The 21,440-nt window shown below is 39.5% G+C and overlaps 1 protein-coding gene across 3 annotated transcripts in view; it reads left to right on the top strand.

The window, feature by feature from the left end:
- The window catches only part of CEP120 (centrosomal protein 120kDa), an 83,466-nt gene extending 80,015 nt beyond the window's left edge, over nucleotides 1–3,451 (top strand). For all 3 annotated transcript variants that reach the window (XM_010846296.1, XM_010846297.1, XM_010846298.1), the window contains one exon: nucleotides 1,698–3,451. In XM_010846296.1, the coding sequence (XP_010844598.1) occupies nucleotides 1,698–1,932 (235 nt within the window). In that variant the 3' untranslated portion in view covers nucleotides 1,933–3,451. The remainder of the gene's footprint in view (nucleotides 1–1,697) is intronic.
- The last annotated feature ends 17,989 nt before the right edge of the window (nucleotides 3,452–21,440 follow it).

The raw sequence follows: 21,440 nt of genomic DNA, 5'->3' as shown, positions 1-21,440 counted from the left end.
TATCCCTACACAAACTGGGGAAACTCAGTCACTGTATCCGGTGGATTTGGAGCTGAATTACACAAATGCATTTAGAATATTAATGTATAAATATCAGTCAGAAAAAGGTCAAGGTCTTTAGTACATGCTACAGGGCTCAGTTCACTCTGTTAGTCTCTTAATTCAGCAAATACTTACTTGGTGTCAACTGTGTCACAGATCTGGAAGATGTTACGAATTAATTTTAAAATGCCGCTTGCTTCCAAAGTTTTGCTATTGTATATAGTAGTTTAGCAAATGCATATTAAGCCGCTACTCTTTGCCCAGCACTGTTTTGGTGGTTCAGATGAAGATAGCCATGTGCCTGTCATATGTGTAGGTCATACGAAATTAAGTCTTATTATTAATCATCCCCATGTATTGCTCCATTTTACCAGTGTCCCATTAATCACTTGATTTCCTCCTGAGTCCCAAAGCACAGGGCCCTATTTTTTATTTTCTTTCTTAGAACAGATGGAGGTATGTGGTGTCCTGTTTGGACTGTACACCTCAGTTTCTCATTCTTTTGTGAGGGATCTTAGGAGTCAGTTCAGGTTTCAGAGTCATATGAACAAACAAAACTGCGCTGCCCCTGACCCTGCACCCTTTCTGGGGTCCGGCAGCACTCCCTGGCTCTCCCTCTCCCCCACACCATCGTAATTTCAGAGCTGGTTCTCACTGGCTTGCTTACTGTGAAGGCTATCTAGAAGCAGGGACTTAGATCCAACTGTTTTTTATCTTTTTTATAAAGACAAAAGTCAGGAGTAGTTGCAAATTAAAAATATCTTTGTAGCTAGTTACTTAGAGAAGTATAAAGTTGTATCTTAGTTGTAGATTCCAAATCAAATTAAAACCTACTCCATGTCCAAACTAACTTAGTATACTAAGTAATGCCAGGTATACTCCCCATTTTCAAGGTAATGTGATTGATAATATTCCATTGGAAATACCCAGATCCCAGGCTGGCACCTGCTCCCCTTTCTTCATCTTTTAGATAAGATCATCATAAACATAACTTGAAGCTATCCATACAAACTCTTAAAAGGTGCACACCCTAGATTCAAGCATTCACATCTATAGAATATCACTTTCTACAAATAATATTCATATAAGCTCCATAATAACAGAAACTTTGCTTCTTGATTTGACACAGTATCCCCCAAACCTAGCACCTTTTGGTATGAGTAAATGCTTGTGGGATAAAGTTAGAAGAAAATTATGTTCAAGAAACAATAACAAGGGCTTAATAACAACCTAAATATCAATAATACAGGAAAATATTCTTTATATTAATAATAGTGAAAATATATTGATAATTGTACAGAATTACATATAGTCAATTGCTTTTTAGAAAACTGTTTAAAATGCATGCATTTTTTAATTGAGAAGAGATATAGAAAATTACTTAGATTGCTTATCTCTGATTAAGATGATTTTTTTCCTGCATATTCCCAAAATTTCTACAATTTTCATGTCTTTTATGCAAGTATTGGTTTTTTAAACTGTCTTTTATAAGTGTGCTAACTCTGGCTAGCCAAGTAGGTTTTTGTTTGCTTCCTGAAAATATTACTGAAAATGTATTTACCATTGAGTCACGCTGTTGTTAAGTGGCGGTATTAACTGAAAACCAGAACAGCGTGTGTTGCCTGCTCGAGTGGCCTGTGTTCTTGACTTCTCAGGTTAAGGCAACAAGAACAAAAACAGTACCCAGATTCCAGAGAGATTGCGAGTGGAAAAATGGATGGGCCCCATGGCAGTGCATTGGAAGAAGGTTTGGATGATTATTTGACTCGCCTAATAGAAGAAAGGGATACTTTGATGAGGACGGGTGTGTATAATCACGAGGACCGAATAATAAGTGAACTCGACCGACAGATCAGAGAGGTTTTGGCAAAAAACAATGCCAGTAACTAGTAACAGTTTGAAAAACTTTGCCTGAGACGCCGGGTCTAAATTTTAATTGTAAAGCCCTCAAAAGAAGGGAAATGGCTGTTTTAAAATGCAATTTTCAATTTTTTATAAGCAGAATTTTGTACGTTATTGTATAGTATTTATTTGGTTTTATTTGCTGTGTGCTACCTCTCCCACCCTGGTTTATGTGTAATTGTATTTTATATACTCATTTTTTTAAAGACGTCAGTGTTTATCATTTCATGGCTAACTTTCAAAACAGCTTTTCTCTAAATTTGTTCTCAGAGAAATGACTATACTAATTTCCAGTTACATAATTTTTTATGTTGAGCCAAAAGAGTGTATGTTGCACTTTAAAAATGCTGTTCATTTGAAGAGATATCTTAAAAGTTGATACCACTTAAAATCCAACTAGTTTTATTTAATTCATTTTAGATTACCTTTTTTTTAACTTGAAACATTTGCAGAGAAGTCATATGTCATCTCTTGAGTGACAAATTAGTCATTTATTTAAAATAAAGTTAGTACAGATTAAACTTGTTTCAACAGCTATTAAAGTTTCAAACTTTTAAGAATATGAAGTAATAGCTTAATAAGTCTTCTCTGTCAGTCTCCTGCTCAAGATTGCATTGTTTTCTTTTGTTGAAAAGAGATTTCATTGTCCAGTAATAGTAATACTAGTTGTTAACATAAACCCTCTGTAATAAAACAAGAAAGCAGACACACAAACGCTTCAGCTAAGAAAGTAGAGTGGAAACCTATTTTTGATTTTCCCTAGTTTTAATCAATCTTTTACAAAAGTACATGAGACTAAGTCATTGTATCGATGTAGTGCCATGTCAATATAAATTTTTAAGGACTCCTTTATGTAAAATTGTTCAGAGCAAACATTTGCCCTCAGAGCAACACTTTCCACTTCCTTTTACCAGGTACTGAAAAGGTTTAAGTAGCAAATTCACAGATTAGGTCAGCTTTACAATAGATGTAGTTTAAAATTTCTTATTCCCAAATATAATAAATTTAAGTATATACTTTAGGAAGTATATACTATTTACTGATAACGTCCACAAAAGCAGAATAGGCTATTTTCTGTTGTTTTCAAGGAGGTGTATTTCTTGTTTGGGAAATTAAAGTCCCTCCATGCTTTATATTTTCTTTTTTTCCCTTATTACCAAGTGTTAATCCAGAAACAACCCAGCAGTAAATACAGAAATTACTGAATGAGAGAATAATGAATATGAGAATTATAGAAAGAATGTGAAATATTAATTATGGCTAAACATTTTCTCTCATTGATTTTTGTGCCACATGAAAAGAAGTATTCTTTTTGTTTGGGAAGGTCTCGGGTAAAACATTGCGACTGTGCCTTCAGCTGCCTGTGTGCTGCATGTGATGTTTTCAAACACTAGAGGGGGCCTTAGATTTAAAGAAACAAAAGGGACAGTTCTAAATGGGTGTGTGGTTTGCCTTCTCTAATCTTTTGGCTATGTATTTTATCAAATAAAAATCATAATTGTATACATCTTTGAGTTTCCGAGCAGTCTGTTACTTTTTTGTTAAATACATTGGGCTAGTGCTTGTCTACTTCCTGTGTCAAGTAACTAACTTTGTATTTTTGGTTTTTAAATGTTTACATTGCAGATACCTTTATATGTTCTAAAATTGATTGGGAGAGTGAAATTTTAACACCTTTTTGTGGTCCTTCAGCAACAGACATTTCATTTGTCGGTGACATTTAATGTGTTTATACTGATTGCTCTGCTAGATTGTCATCAGTGCCTGGGATTTGAGTATGACCACAGTAGACAGATAAATGAATGAGAAAAGGAGTAGGTGAGTGAATAAGAAGTTTCCTCAGTACTATACATAATAGCAGACCTTTCATCAGATACTTTCATATGAAACAAAATTTACCTTTAAAATGTTTGTGATTCCTTTTCATGAAGAAAGCCTAGTTTCCGTGCCTAAGGCCAGCACATACTGCAGGGGAGGTGAATCGCATCTTCCGGGTTCGTGTGGTGGTGCCATGTCTGTGTAAGTTGGAAGAGTTCCTTTACAGGTATAACCAACCCAGTGATTTCTAGATAGACCTGGGATCCTGTTGCTTTCAGCAGTGGTGGGAGTTTGGGCGGGACTTAAGGATGTATAAAGGCACTGCATGAACAGCTTAAGAGTACAGCAAGTGAGTCTGACCAGATGACTTCCTCATCCACATACCTGTCCAGTTACTTCCCAGCCTAAATCCTCAGATCACCTCAGTACATACTGCTTGTCCTCAGCCACCTCAGAATGGACCTCCTGACCTGGTTCTTACAGCCTATAAAAGAGAGTCCTCTCCTCTGGTAGCTATGTCTAGACTTTTAAAATTTGGCCTCTCACTACCCTTGTGTCTGGCTTGACTGAACAGCTAACCTGACGTTTTTATTGATAGAATTCACATACCATAGGAGTCACAATTTTGATGCACGTCAGTGGTTTTTAGTACATTCACCTGGTCGCACAGTCATCACTACTAGCTAACATCTTCCCCCAAAGCAGCAGCATACGCATTAGTAATCATCACCCCTTTACATCTCCCCCCAGCGCTTGGCAGCCACCAATCTACTTCTGTCTCTCCGGATTTGCCTATTCTGGATATTTCATTTAAATGAAATTCTAAATTTGATACTAAAATTGGAAGCCTGAAATATTTTTCGTGTGCCCAGTTTCTATGGTATATCATTTTTGTTGTTGTTCTGTTACTAAGGCATGTCCAACTCTTTGCGACCCCATGAATTACAGCATGCCAGGCTTCCCTGTCCTTTACTATCTCCCAGAGTTTGCTCAAACTCATGTCCATTGAGTCAGTGATGTTATATATACATACATACATATATATATAAAATAACGTTATTTGGGCTTTCTGCATCTCCTTATCATTTAAGATCTGATAAAATGCTATATGTATATATATAGAGCAGCGAAGGGACTCTGTGTATATATAGAGTTACTCTGCTCAATGTATTTTATATATATGTGTGTGTGTGTGTGTGTGTGTATGTTTAATAGAGATGCAGAAGGCCCAAATAAGGGTATAACATTTATCAATCAGTTAATATAGCTGAGCTGTGCTGTTATCCATTCCTTAGTAAAGCAGTCACCAGAAATAGTGAAAGGGAGATAATGTTCTGCTGTGACACCTCTGAGCAGTTCCGTGGTGCTGGAAATGCATTATGATACAAGGCATATGAGATGCCACTGATATCCTATCCAAATTGCACACTTTCCAAATTAGCACAGCCACTATGGAGAGCAGCATGGAGGTTCCCTAAAAACTGAAGGTAGAGCTACCATATGACCCTTCAATCCCACTCCTGGGCATATATCCAGAAAAAAACATGATCCAAAAGGATACACGCACCCATATGTTCATTGCAGCACTGTTTACAATAGCCAAGACATGGAAGCAACGTTAGGGCCATCGACAGTGGATGGATGAAGAAGATGTAGTACACGGGTATACATATATAATAGAGTACTTCTCCGCCATTAAAAAGAATGAAATGCCATTTGGAGAAACATGGATGGACCTAGAAAGTATCTATTGAGTGAAGTCAGTCAGACAGAGAAGGAGAAATACCATATGACACCCCACATACATGGGATCTAAAAAGAAATGACACAAATGAAGACAAAACAGAAACTCAGAAAGTGAACTTACGGTTGCTGGGGGAAAGGGGTAGTTAGGGAGTTTGGGATGGTCATGTGTACACTGCTGTATTTAAAATGGACCTCCTGTATAGTACATGGAACTCTGCTCGGTGTTACGTGTCAGCCTGGATGGGAGGGGTGTTTGGGGGAGAATGGATACATGAGTATGTATGGCTGAGTCCCTTTGCTGTTCATCTGAAACTATCACAATATTGTTAATTGGGTATATCCCAATAAAAAATAAAAAAAATTCAAAAGAAAAATTGCACACTTTCCTACATGATTTCTAGAGTGTGAATAAGGAGAAGTATGCATAACTAGAATACAGGGTCCATGAAGACAGAGGTTAGGTCTGTCTGCCATTTGCCTGCCCCATGCAGGCACTCAGGAGTTGCTGCATTCATGAATAAATACATGAAGAAACAAATTGTTTATGGTCTGCCAGTCAAAATAGACATAAAAATGAACGATGACTGAGGCACACGGAGAATAGGCTTTCCTGGCCTCATTGCCCAGCCCCTGCTGAAACTGAGGGGTTTGTTTGTTGGATTGTTGGGCTTTTGAAAAGGATGCTTCAACCACACAGACAAAATGTAGAACAGAGGTTACCTGAGGGCTGGGGTGCAGGGATGGGGGAGCTATATGTTGAGTAGGTACAGAGTTTCTGCTTAGGATAATGACTGTAGAAATCACTGCATGGCATTGTAAACATATTGCTATGTAATACCAGTGAATTACACACTTAAAACTGTTAAATTTTTGTTTCATGTATTAATATATTTACAATTGAAAAATGTTTGCTTCCAAATCTGCCTGCTGCTGCTAAGTTGCTTCAGTCGTGTCCAACTCTTGCGATCCCATGAACTGTAGCCTGCCAGGCTCCTCTGTCCATGGGATTCTCCAGGCAAGAATACTGGAGTGGGTTGCCATTTCCTCCTCCAATGCATGAAAGTGAAAAGTGAAAGTGAAGTCGCTCAGTCGTGTCCAACTCTTAGCGACCCCATGGACTGCAGCCTACCAGGCTCCTCCATCCATGGGATTTTCCAGGTAAGACTACTGGAGTGGAGTGCCATTGCCTTCTCCCCCAAATCTGCCTACCCAGTGTTTAAATGCTAAAAGGTTTTTGCACAAGAGTCTCCCACAAGCCATTGTTAAAGACACTTATCTTCTCATTCCTAGGAATGCATCAGATACTTCATTATATATTTATAGTACCTCTGTTAGCAAAATCTGAAATTTGTGAAAATTAATGGCTACTTTTTCATCCCAACTTCTAAAAGTAAAATTGGAGCATCCTTGAAACTTGGAATTATAATGCCTTCACGTATTATAAAATTAAAGTTTTATCCTTTTAAGAAAGAAAAATGACAAAATCAAAACAATACCGGTTATGTAATTTAGCAGATAGTCCAGACCATGGACATAAATTTGAGTGGTAATTTTTCACAATGAATTACTAGTTTCTTAAATTGGGCTTAATATCTTTTTGTTTGAGGTAGTCTGATTGTTGGTTGGTTGTCTTATTAACTGACAAAATGGTTTGCATGGGAGTAAGTGCCGAATAAAGTCTGGGTGGATAATTTTTAACATAAATTGAAATGTTAATTCAATTTGAAATTGAAATGAAACTTGAAAATGAAAATCCATCTTTGATATTTGGGTTTTGGCAACTGGGACAGAGGCCTGGGAACCCAGGCTTTTCAGCCTGCAGTGCTTTTGTCCCCTGCCCTAGAGCATCGTCATTCTGCTTCTTCCTATCCACTGGGCTCTCTGCTTCTGGGACTTGGCAGACAAGGATGCAACTCCTCCATTCTGGTGTAAATGTGGAAATACCGACAGAATTGTTTAAGCACCTACATTTTTCACTGAAACCAAAAGAATTAGAGTGGTCACTGATTTTGTTATATAACCTCTATTTGGCATCAAATTAGAATCCACTATTGTTAGGAATGTAACTGTAGAAAGGCTGCTATATACTTAAATCTCATTTTATTTGCTTCTCTGGGGGTTGTCTTCATGTTTTCATTAGGAATGTTTTTACAGATGTAGGCTCTTCAGATATAAAGTTGCTGAAATAGAGACTCAGAAGTTTAGCTTTCAAATTGAAGGGGGGTGGAAATCTGTTTAGAAAGATTAATTTATAGATAAATAATTTACTGACTCTGATACGTTAATGTACAATAATCCCGAGAGGCTTTTAAAGATGTAGTCATTATATTCTTAGGGTTTCTAGGAATGTTAAACCTGTCATTCATAATAGGAGAGAACTAAAATAGGGCCCATTTATAATTTCTTCTTGGAAACATTTCATCCACAAATTCATAGACAAATATTTTTTCTTTTCCAAATAGCTTATCTAATACTTGGACAGCATAACCCTTTTCTCGATTAACATGTTAACTAGTCAAAAGCCTGCAGACACATTGGATGAGTGCTGAATTTTCCTCAATATTGCAGATTAAAACTTGGCCAGAACAAATAAAATATTACCACAAGAATCCTACTTTGACATTATTGTAAATTTTTGTGAATGCCAGCCCGATAGTGAGAGGGTCTGTGCCTAGTAGGTTTGCCCAGTTTTTTAGCAGATTCTCATATTAATGAATAGATGGAGCAAGACTAAAAGCCTTAAAGAACTGGCTTCATGTCTATGACTTCTTTCTGTAGTCTGAAAAACTGAGAAAGATTTGGTCACTAAAATTTCCATCTGTATTCTGGAGAGAAATACTGAATTTCAAGCAAGGCTATTATTGAGTTACTTGAGTTCAGTTCAGATTGTGTGCAAAGATGCCCTGAAGATGGGATGTCAGATCAGGAACTCGAGGCATTAATATTCAGCATGTATATTGAGTCATTCTATTTAGATTGGATGAGATAGGAAAAAAGAAAAAGATAGCGCTAAGTCGTGTCCAACTCTTGCGATCCCATGAACTGTAGCCTGCCAGGCTCCTCTGTCCATGGGATTCTCCAGGCAAGAATACTGGAGTGGGTTGCCATTTCCTTCTCCAGGGGAACTTCCTGACCCAGGAATTAAACCCAGGTCTCCCGCATTGCAAGCAGATGCTTTACCAACTGAACTACGCAGGAAAGCAGACTGGTTTAGTGGCCTGGTTGTTGCCTCAAGGAAAGAACTTTGAATTTCTGACTTAGCTTCATTGTTGGCAGATGAGAGTAATGGTCTTTTCTTGGTTTCTGGCAGAAGTTTATTTAGGTAACCAACCAAAATTTATAAAATTTGCACAAAAGAAACAAAGGTACCAAACAGGGAAGTTTTATAGTCTTCAGAAGTGATTTAGGCCAACAGATTTTTTTTCACCAATAAAAGGTGAAATAGCCAGCCCATATTTGATCACTTCTTTCCCTGTTATCAGTCCACACTTATTTCTTATCTCCCTATAAATGTGTGTTTATCAGGAGCAAATGACACCCAAAATTTGCCTCTAAAATATTCCTTATAAACTCCTCAGAAAAGAAAAGGAAGAAAGGAAAAAAGGAAAGAGTGAATAGAAGAGCTCACACCTCAATTTTCCTTTGGTCTACCTTTTCTTTTTCTAGCCAAGGTCTATAATATAGGTGGTTTCAGGGGTTCGATTATTCTTTACTCCTTTTCACTTGAACCTCAGTGTTACTTCCAGATCTGAATCCAGCAGTATACATATGTTTGAGAAACAACTGTCAACCTAGTATATTCTGGCATGAATCCAAACTTAAAATTTGGAACATATATGAGATAGTCTTTAATGCTCCCTTCCACGTGTGTACTTATTTGGCAATTGCCAGTGGCATGCCAGTCTACCAAAGGAGAGAATAATCTGCCCGTCCCACTGAAAAAAAAAAAAATTACACAATTTAATATATACTTATATATAAGATTATATAATTTTATATAAAATTTGATATGATTATATATATAATTATATAATTTAATATATACAAGTGCTTTATGTAGTATACAATTCTACAGATGACCCTTGAACAATGCATGTGTTAAGAGTGCCAACACTGGCAGTGAAAATTCCACCTGTAACTTTACAGTTGTCTCTCCTATCTGTGGTTCTACATGTGCAGATTTAACCACAGATCACATAGCTCTACAGTACATATTTATATACGTAGACCCATATAGTTCCCACTCCAGTACTCTTGCCTGGAAAATCCCATGGATGGAGGAGCCTGGTCCATGGGGTCGCTAAGAGTCGGACACGGCTGAGCCACTTCACTTTCACTTTTCACTTTCACGCATTGGAGAAGGATATGGCAACCCACTCCAGTGTTCTTGCCTGGAGAATCCCAGGAACGGGGGAGCCTGGTGGGCTGCCATCTATGGGGTCACACAGAGTTGGACACGACTGAAGTGACTTAGCAGCAGCAGCAGTAGCAGCATATAGTTCAAGTCCGTGTTGTTCAATGGTCAACCTATGGTTATATATGAAGTATACCTATTCATATGAAGTATACCTATTCATAGCTCAATGAAGCTATGAGCCGTGCCATGCAGGCCACCCAAGATGAATGGGTCATAGTGAAGAGGTCTGACAAAACATGGTCCACTGGGGACAGAAAATGGCAACCCACTCCAGTATTCTTGCCTAAAGAACCCCATGGACAGTAATGAAAATGCAAAAAGATGTGACATGACACCAGAAGATAAGTGTCCCCAGATCAGAAAGTGTGCAAGATGCTACTGGGGAAGAACGGAGGGCAATTATTAACATCTCCAGTAAGAATGAAGTGGCTGGGCCAAAGCAGGGACAACACTTAGCTGTGAATCTGTCTGGTGCTAAAAGTAAAGTCTGATGCTATAAAGAACAATATTGCATAGGAATCTGGAATGTCAGGTCCATGAATCAAGGTAAATTAGACATGATCAAGCAGGAGATGGCAAGAGTGAACCGACATTTTAGGAATCAGTGAACTAAAATGGATGGAAATTGGTGAATTTAACTCAGATGACCATTATATCTACTACTATGGGCAAGAATCCCTTAGAAGAAATGGAGTAGCCATCATAGTCAACAGAGTCTGAAGTGCAGAACCCGGGCACAATCTGAAACATGAGCCATTCAGCATCACAGCAATCCAAGTGTATGCCAACCACTGACGCCAAAGAAGCTGGAGTTGACCAGTTCTGTGAAGAACTACAAGGCTTCCTAGAACTAACAACAATGAAATGTCCTTTTTATCACAGGGGACTAGAATGCAAAAGTAGGAAGTCAAGAGATACTTGGAGTAATAGGCAAGTTTGGCCTTGGAGTACAAAATGAAGCAGGGTGAAGGCTAACAGAGCTTTATCAAGAGAACACACTGGTCATAGCAAACGCCATATCCAATGCAAGAGATGTTGGATGGACATCACCACGTGGTCAATACCAAAATCAGATTATGTTCTTTGTAGTCAAAGATGGAGAAGCTCTATACAGTCAGTGAAAACAATACCTGGAACTGACTGTGGCTCAGATTCTGAGCTCCTTATTGCAAAATTTAGGCTTAAATAAAGTAGGGAAAACCACTAGGCCATTCAGGTATGACCTAAATCAAATCCCTTACAATTATTTAGTGGAAGTGACAAATAAATTCAAGAGATTAAATCTGGTAGACAGAGTACCTGAAGAACTATGGACAGTGATTCATAACATTGTACAGGAAATAGTGACCAAAACCATCTCCAAGAGAAAGAAATGCAAGAAGGCAAATTGGTTGTCTGAGGAGGCCTTACAAATAGCTGAGGAAAGAAGCAAAAGGCAACAGAGAAAGCGAAAGTGAATGCAGAGTTCCAGAGAATAGTAAGGCGTGATAAGAAGGCCTTCTTAAATGAGCAGTGCTAAGAAACAGGACAATAGAATGAGTAAGACTAGAGATCTCTTTAAGAAAATTGGGGGAAAGGGAACATTTCCTGCAAGGATAGGCAAGACATCCTGGAGTGTGAGGTCAAGTGGGCCTTAGAAAGCATTTCTGTAAATAAAGCTAGTGGAGGTGATTGAATTCCAGCTGAGCTATTTAAAATCCTAAAAGATGATGCTGTTAAAATGCTGCATTCAATGCTCACACAACTCAATACCAGAAAAACAACCCAGTCAAAAAGTGGGCAAAAACCTAAACAGACATCTCTCCAAAGACGACATGTAGATGGCTAACAAACACATGAAGAGATACTCAACATCATTGATTATTAGAGAACTGCAAATCAGAACTACAGTGAGATATCACCTCACACCAGACAGAATGGTCATAATCAAAATATCCACAAACAACAAATGCTGGAGAGGGTGTGCAGAAAGGGGAACCCTCCTACACTGCTGGTGGGAATGTAAATTGATGCAGCCACTATGGAAGACAGTATGGAGATACTTTAAAAAACTACGAATAAAACCACCATCAGTTCTGTTCAGTTCAGTTGCTCAGTCATGTCCAACTCTTTGCGACCCCATGAACTGTAGCACACCAGGCTTCCCGGTCCATCACCTACTCCTGGAGTTTACTCAAACTCATGTCCGTTGAGTCAGTGATGCCATTCAACCATCTCATCCTCTGTCTTCCCCTTCTCCTCTCACCTTCAATCTTTCCCAGCATGAGGGTATTTTCAAATGAGTCAGTTCTTCACATCAGGTGGCCAAAGTATTGGAGTTTCAGCTTTAGCATCAGTCCTTCCAATGAAAATTCAGGACTGATCTCCTTTAGGATGGACTGGTTGGATCTCCTTGCAGTCCAGGGGACTCTCAAGAGTCTTCTCCAACACCACAGTTCAAAAGCATCAATTCTTTGGTGCTCAGGTTTCTTCACAGTCCAACTCTCACATCCATACATGACCACTGGAAAAACCATAGCCTTGACTAGACAGACCTTTGTTGGCAAAGTAATGTCTCTGCTTTTTAATATGCTGTCTAGGTTGATGACCCAGCAATACCACTTCTAGGCGTATACCCTGAGGAAACCAAAATTGAAAAAGACACATGTACCCCAATGTTCAGTGCAGCACTATTTACAACAGCTAGGACATGGAAGGAACCTAGAGGTCCAACAACAGATGAATGGATAAAGAAGCCGTGGTATATATACAGTGGAAACTATTCAGCCATAAAAAGGAACACTGAGTCCATTTTAATGAGGTGGATAAACCTAGAGCCTATTATACAGAGTGAAGTAAGTCAGAAAGAGAAAAACAAATATTGTATATTAACACATATATATGGAATCTAGAAGGATGGTACCGATGAACCTGTTTGCAGAGCAGCAGTAGAGATGCAGACATAGAGAACAGACCTATGGACAAGGGTCGGGGAGAAGAGGGAGAGGGTGAGATGAATGGAGAGAGTAGCATGGATGCATATACACCAACATATGTAAATAGATAGCCTATGGGAATTTGCTGTATGACTCAGGGAACTCAAACTGGGGCTCTGTAATAACGGAGGATTGGGAATGGGCAGGTGCTGGGAGGGAGTTTCAAGAGGGAAGGTGCACATGTATACCCACGGTTATTTCAATTGATGTATGACAGAAATCAAACCAATATTGTAAATCAATTAAAAATAAGTATTAAAAATTTTTTTGTAAAGTACTGCACTCAAAATGTCAGCAAATTTGGAAAACTCAGCAGTGGCCATGGGACTTTAGAAAAGATCAGTTTTCATTCCAATTCCAAAGAAAGGCAATGCCAAAGAATGTGCAAACTACCATACAATTATGTTCATTTTACATGTAGTAAGGTTATGCTCAAAATCCTTCAAGCTAGGCTCCAGCAGTATGTGAACCAAGAACTTCAAGATGTACATGCTGGGTTTAGAAAAGTCAGAGGAACCCAAGATCAAATTGCCAACATTCTTTCGATCATGGAAGAAGCAAGGGAGTTCCAGACAAACATCTACTTCTGCTTCATTGACTATGATAAAGCCTTTGTGTGGAGCACAACAAACTGTGGAAAACTCTTAAAGAGATGGGAGTACCAGTCCACATTTCCTGTCTCCTGAGAAACCTGTATGCGGGTCAAGAAGCAATAGTTTAACCTTACATGGAACAACTGACTGGCTTAAAATTGGGAAAGGAGTATGACAAGGCTGTATATTACCCTCTGCTTATTTAACTTGTATGCAGAGTACATCATGTGAAATGCCAGGCTGGATGAATCACAAGCTGGAATCAAGATTGCCAGAAGAAATATCAACATCCTCAGATATGCAGACGATACCATTCTAATGGCAGAAAGTGAAGAGGAACTAGAGAGCCTCTTGATGAGGGTGAAAGAGGGGAGTGAAAAAACTGGCTTAAAACTCAACATTTAAAAAACAAAGACCATGGCATCTGGTCCCATCACCTCATAGCAAATAGATGGGGAAAAAGTGGAAGCAGTGACACATTTTCTTGGGCTCCAAAATCACTGCAGATGGTGACTGCAGCCCTGAAATTAAAAGACACCTGCTCCTTGGAAGGAAAGCTATGACGAAACTAGACAGCGTGTTAAAAAGCAGAGACATTACTTTGCCGACAAAGGTCTGCATAGTCAAAGCTGGTTTTTCCAATAGTCATGTACAGATGAGAGAAAGTGAAAGGGAAGTAGCTCAGTCATGTCCGACTCTTTGCGACCCCTGTAGACTGTAGCCTACCAGGTTCCTCCGTCCATGGGATTCTCCAGGCAAGGATACTGGAGTGGGTTGCCATTTCCTTCTCCAGCGATCTTCCCAACCCAGGGATCGAACCCGGGTCTCCTGCATCGCGGGCAGACTCTTTACCGTCTGAGCCACCAGGGAAGTTAGATGACAGAGTTGGACCATAAAAACGACTGTGCTCTGAAGAACTGATGCTTTTGAATTGTGGTGCTAGAGAAGACTCCTGAGAGTCTCTTGGACAGCAAGGAGATCAACCCCGAATATTCATTGGAAAGACCGATGCTGAAGCTCCAATACTTTGGCCACCTAATGTGAAGAGCCAACTCATTGGAAAAAATCCTGATGCTGGGAAAGATTGAAGGCAAAGGAGAAGGGGGTGGCAAAAGATGAGATGGCTAGATAGCATCACTGATTCAATGGACATGACTTAACAACAACACTGTTCTTCCTATTGTGTTATAATACATATACTATACTGTTCATGGTGATCAGTAGAAACTATCAGTGACAGTGGACCTCTAATCCCCTGACGGGATCACCAGCAAAGAATGACCAAAATAGCATTTCTGCATTTTCGTTCTCCTCATCATTTATCTGCACTTCTCTGGTGGCTCAGCAGTAAAGAATCTGCCTGCCAATGCAGAAGACGCAAGTCAATCCCTGGGTTGGGAAGATCTCTGGTGAAGGAAATGGCAACCCACTCCAGTATTCTTCCCTGGGAAATCCGAGGGACAAAGGAGCCTGGTGGGCTATAGTCCATGTGGTCCCAAGGAGCAGACACAACTTAGCTACTAAACAACAACATCCTTTATCCATACTCATTGTTCTATAATTTCTATGACAGAATCTGTTACTATAAAGTAGAGTGAACAAAAGTTTCCAAGCGCAGCTTTATTTAAAAAAAGCTCTCCTCAAGCATGTTAATTATTTTATCTCACAAGACTTTTCCTCAAAGTTCACATGAGTATTTGGATATTAAATTTGATATTAAAGGAGCATCAAATTTGTTTGAACCAGAGGAACAATTTACATCAAAGTAGCTACTAGTCACACTAAAATTTCAGAGGTAGGTATAGGGGGAGAATGAAAAAATTAAAACAATATGTTTATAAGCCTGTGCTCCCAAAAATTAGCTTGCAAAGGGGGTGAATATGTAGGCAACCACAGCTGGAATCTAAGGTGGCCTTAAAATCCTTCAGTTCAGTCGCTCAGTCGTGTCTGACTCTTTGCGACCCCATGAATCGCAGCACACCAGGCCTCCCTGTCCATCACCAACTTCCGGAGTTTACTCAAACTCATGTCCATAGAGTTGGTGATGCCATCCAGCCATCTCATCCTCTGTCGTCCCCTTCTCCTCCTGCCTCCAATCCCTCCCAGCATCAGAGTCTTTTCCAATGAGTCAACTCTTCGCATGAGGTGGCCAAAGTACTGGAGTTTCAGCTTTAGCATTATTACTTCCAAAGAACAAATCCTTAGGGTTCAAAGTATTTCCATAAAATGTGGCAATAGACATTTTGGGGTACAGGTGAAAGTAGTGGTCAAGTGAGAAAAAGCATTTGTCAAAATCCAGCATCCATTCCTAATAAACACTACTAGAAAACCAAGAATATAAGGGAACTTCTTCAACCTGATAAAGGGCATCTACAAAGCCTTAGAGCTAACATGCATGCATGCATGCTAAGTTGCTTCAGTCATGTCCAACTCTTTGGATCCTATGGACTGTAGCCTGCCAAGGTCCTCTGTCCATAGGATTCTCAAGGCAAGAATACTGGAGTGGGTTACCGCGCCCTCCTCCAGGGGATCTTCCTGACCCAGGGGTTGAACCTGCGTCTACTGTGGCTCCTGCATTGCAGGTGGATTCTTTACTGCTGAGCCACCTGGGAAGGCCAGGGCTAACATACTTAAATGATAAAAGAGTGAGTACTTTCCAAAAAGATCAAGAACTAAAAAAGCATCTCCTCACTATCTCTGTTCAATACTGTATGGTAGGTTCAAATACCCCTATATGGTATACCTAGTGAAGTTAGGCAAAAAAGAACAAGATAATAGAGTTGCAGATAAACAGCCTCAAGAACATATAACAAGTATGCAGCTATTCATGAACGAGAACAGCCCTGTAGGATTCAAGAGTCCAATAAAAGCCTATAGCAAGACAGTGCAACCAAACTGGAGAATAAGAACAAAAATGACTCCTTGTGAGATTAGCATAGTTCCTGTCTCAACAGATGCACCTACTTTCCAGATCCCAGCTACCATGGCTGCTGGACTTGTATGCACATCTCAGACAGCAGAGCAACCACCACTGTGGAAGTCAGTGCCCCAAACCCTGGAGCCACTGTTGCTCTGTGATCATTCACACTCCAGAGCCCAATTTCACTGGTGTTCCATGGTACCTATATATGAGACACCAGTGTCAACTTAAACACGAGGGCACTCATGAACTGGACATGGATCCATAAGGATCTATATCTCCCATGATATACCCAGAGCAGAAGAGAAAAGATCAGAGTTCCCCAGATGCCTTTACCACCAAAGACCCCATCAGACCCCACCACTGCTTCAGATAGCCACAATCCTGGGCCAATGAAGATGGCCCAGCAGTCTTTGGGACCAGTGACCTCAGCTGGTGGACCTCCATGGAGCAGCACTATGAGGACCTAACTGGAGCCAAGGACTACCACATCCCACTCAGCCACTGCCCTTAGACCACCTGCTGATAATCTTCTCCCACTAAAATCTGTCCATAAAGTCTGAAAGAGGTGACTGATCCATCAAATGCAGAGACATCAACAAAACATTACAAGAAAAGGTGAAAAATCAAGGTAAAATGACATGGCCAAAGAAACAATAATTTTCCAGTAATCAACTCCAAAGAAATAAAAACTATGAGTTGACAGAAAATTCAAAATATTTGGTTTAAGGAAGACCAATGAGCTATAAGAGACTACATGTAGACAATAAAACTATGAAAATACATAAGCTAAGCAAGAAGATCAACAGAGAGAGAAATCGTAAAATAGAACCAAACATTCTGGAGCTAAAGATTATAATAAATGGAATTTAAAAAATGCAAGTACATCTACAGACTTAATCATGCAGAAGAAAGAATTTGTGAACTTGAGAACAGGTCATTTGATATTCAGTCAGAGGAGAAGAAAGAATGAAAAGCAAAGAAAGCCCACGTGAATTATGGGATCGCATTATGCAAAATAATATTTGTACTATGAGAGGACCAAAAGCAAAGAGAGAAAGGGGCAGAAAGCTTAAAGAAATAATGACTGGAGAGATAAAGATGATGGAGTAGGAGGATGCTAAGCTTGTCTCCCTCAGTGAACACATCAAAAATACATCTACATGTGGAGCAATTCTCACCAAAAACAAACTGGAGACTGGCAGAAAAATTATAAAGGCTATAAATAAAGATCCACAAAGAGTGTCAGGTAGGAATAAAAGAGAAGTGATCATGTCAGGACCTGCACCCCTGGGAGGGGACACAGAAGGGGGATATTACACCTGGAGGTATTTCCTAGGGAGCAAGTGGTTCAAAGCACATATTGGATATACCAGACTTTGCATCCCATACCAGGAGGATGAGTCCTGTTGTAGGCTTGAAGTCGTTATTGGCTTGAAGACCAATAGGACTGGGTGGGGCTGGGGGGCACTATGAGAAACTTGAACTCCACTTGTGAAGTTCATATACATGTTCCCTTGTTCCCCAATCAAGGCTGAGTAAGCAGATTGAGACTTCCCAGGACTCTGGCCAGTTTTCCATGACCACCCAACCATGTACCTTGGCCCATAATGAGGGCCCACTTTGGCCCCTCTTGCTCTGTAGGGGAGCACCCCTCTAGGATGAAGGCTGCTGCTGCCAGCGGGAATGTGCTGTTATGGGGGATAGAGCTGGCTTATACTTGGTACTACATCTGAATGGGGCAAGGGCAGCCCTTGCTGGCACTCTTAGAGGCAGCAGATCAGAGTGGTCCAAAACTCTGACTGGGTATATGGGACCACCACAGTACATGTCCTGGCCTGCACTCGGTGCCTGATCTGGCCTCTCCTGCTCCAACTCTGCTTCCATCCAGAGTGAAGCTTTCAATGCTGGGGACAATACAGAGCACACACTTAGAACAGAACCAGCTTGGATCTGAGCCTCAAGCCATCTCGTCTAGCACCTTGGGAACTGAACCCACCCCCAATGGGGTGGTGTCAAGCACTGAACATATGGCTGAACATGTGAACATAAGCTCACATGTGGCTCTGGCTCCAGCTCTGCCATCCCTGCTCCCCACTTCAGTGACAGCTGCCAGCATACCCTGGGAGGAGACATGACTCATGTTCTCCACCAAAAGCCACTAGATACACACAGAGACTGTGGGTGGACACAGCCACACAAAGACACCCTTCAAGACCAGGATGGGTAACTGCTTTACCCAACTTCAGGGAGACAGAGAAACTTATGGAAAATGAGAAGACAAAGGAGTTTGTTTCGAATGCAGAACAAGGGGAAAGCCTCTGCATACATCACGAGGTGACACATCTGTTTCTCACCAGGAATTGTGCTTGAATCAGCAGGTAAGAGGCCTCTCAACTCTGTCCAAGAACCCTGGGAACAAGTAAAACTAGACAGAGCAAAGAAAAACAAGAGCTTTATAAGGTCCGAGGACAATAAGGCAGAGTAGAAGGACCTGAGTTTACCTCCTCTCAAGGAAACATCAAAATCACAACTACTTGCTTCACAACCATCAAAAAAAAAAAAAAAAGACTGGAACCTACAAAAAGAGATATTCTACTTCCAAAGACAAAGAAGAAGCCACAACAAGCTGGGGGCAGACACCCAAAACAGGAGGAACTAAAATCCTGCAGCCTGTGGGACCACAAACACAGCATTTTACACAAAATGAGACAGCAGAGGAAGATGTTCCAGATGAAGGAATGAGATAAAACATCAGAATAACAAGTGAAATGGAGACAGGCAATCTATCTAAAAAGGAATTCAGAGACCTTTTTAGGTATTCATAAAATGATAGTGAAGATGATCCAAGATCTCAGAAAAAGAATGGAGGCACAGACTGAGAAGATACAAGAAATTCTTAACAAAGAGCTAGATGATATAAAAAACAATCAGTTGAACAATGGAATAATGAAAATGAAAAATGCACCCGAAGGAATAGGAGAATAAATGAAGCAGTAGAATAGATGAGTGGGAAAAAAGAATGGTGGAAATCACTGCCACAGAACAAAGAAAAAAGAATGAAAAGAAATGAGGAGTCTCAGAGACCTCTGGGACAATACAAACACATCAACATTTGTATTATAGGGTTCCCAGAGGAGCAGAGAGACAGAGAAAGGACATGAGAAAATATTTGAAGAGATAATAGCTGAAAACTTCCCTAATATGGGAAAGGAAATAGTCACCCAAGTCCAGGAAATGCAGTGAATCCCAGGCAGGATAAATCCAGAGAGAAATGCACCAAGACACACAGTAATTAAAGTGACAAAAATTAAAGACAAAGAGAAAATATTATAAGCAACAAGATTAAAGCAACAAACAGTATACAAAGGAATTCCCATAAGGTTATCAGCAGATTTTTCATCAGAAACCCTTCAGGCCAAAAGTGGCATGATATATTTAAAGTGATGAAAGGGAAAAACCTACAAACAAGAATTTTCTAGTCAGCAAGGCTCTCATACAGATTTGACAGAGAAATCAAAGGCTTTACAGACAAGAAAAAGCTAAGAGAATTCAGCACTACCAAACCAGTTTTGTAAGAAATCCTAAAGGAACTTCTCTAGACAGAAAAGAAAAGGCCACAACTAGAAACAAGAAAATTCTGAATGGGAAAGCTCACCGGTAACAACAAACATAAACATAGTATCAAAACAAGCAAGAGTACATATGCAAGATATTGGAAATGAAGACCAGCAACTTAAGACGATCTTGTACATATACAGACTACTATATCAAAATTTACCTCATGATAACCACAAACCAATAGATATAAATCCACAAATCCATAAGAGATATACACACAAAAAAGAAAAAGCAATCCAACACAACACTAAAAATAGTCACCAAAAATATTAGAGCACAAGAGAAAAAGAAGAAAAAAGATCTACAAAACAAATCCAAAACAATTAATAAAATGGCAGTAAGAGAAATTTCCTTAAACATAAACAGATTAAATGCTCCAACCAAAAACACAAACTGGCTTAATGGATACAAAAACAATATCCATGTATATGCTGCCAAAAAGAGACCCATTTAGAGCTAGGGACATACAGTCCGAAAGTGAGAGGATGGAAAAAGTATTCCATGCAAATGGAAATTAAAAGACAACTGGAGTAGCAATACTCATATTAGACAAAATAGACTTGAACATAGACTGCTGCAAAAGACAAAGAAGGACAATTATAAATATATACGCACCCAGCACAGAAGTACCTCAACATGCAAGGCAAATGTTATTAGCCATAAAAGGGGAAACTGATAGTAACACAATGAAACTGGGGGATTTTAATACCCCGTTTATGCCAACAAGATTATCCAGGCAGAAAATCAATAAGGAAACACAAGCCTTAAATGACACATTGGAAAAGACAAGCTTAATTGGTCTTTATAGAGCATTATATTCAAAAGCAGCAGAATACACATTATTAAGTTCTCCAGGGCAGAACACATGCTGTGCCATAAGGCAAATCTCAGTACATTGAAAAAACTGAAATCATATCAAACATCTTTTCTGATCACAATGCTATGAGATTAGAAATCAGCTATAACTAAAAGATTAACTACAAGGAAAACAACAACAACAACAACTATAAAAACCACAAACACTGGAGGCTAAACAATATGTTACTAAACAACCAAAGACTCACAGAATAAATCAAACAGGAGATTAAAAAAAAATACTTAGAGAAAAATGAAAACACAATGATCCAAAAACTATGAGATGCATCAAAAGCAGTTCTAAGAGGGAAGTTTATGGCAATACAATCTTACCTCAAGAAACAAGAAAAATACCAAATAAACAACCTAACCTTATACCTAAAGCAACTAGAGAAAGAAAGCAAACAAAACCCAAAATTAGTAGAAGAAAAAAAATCATAAGATTCAGAGCAGCAATAAATGAAATAGAAATTAAGAAAACAATAGAAAAGATCAATGAAACTAAAGGCTGGTTGTTTGAAAAGATAAACAAAATTGTTAGACTTTTAGAT

The sequence above is a fragment of the Bison bison genome, unplaced genomic scaffold, assembly GCF_000754665.1.
Source record: "Bison bison bison isolate TAMUID 2011002044 unplaced genomic scaffold, Bison_UMD1.0 scf7180017864235, whole genome shotgun sequence".
NCBI classification, from domain to species: Eukaryota; Metazoa; Chordata; class Mammalia; order Artiodactyla; family Bovidae; genus Bison; species Bison bison.
This window is presented reverse-complemented; position numbering and strand designations above follow the sequence as displayed.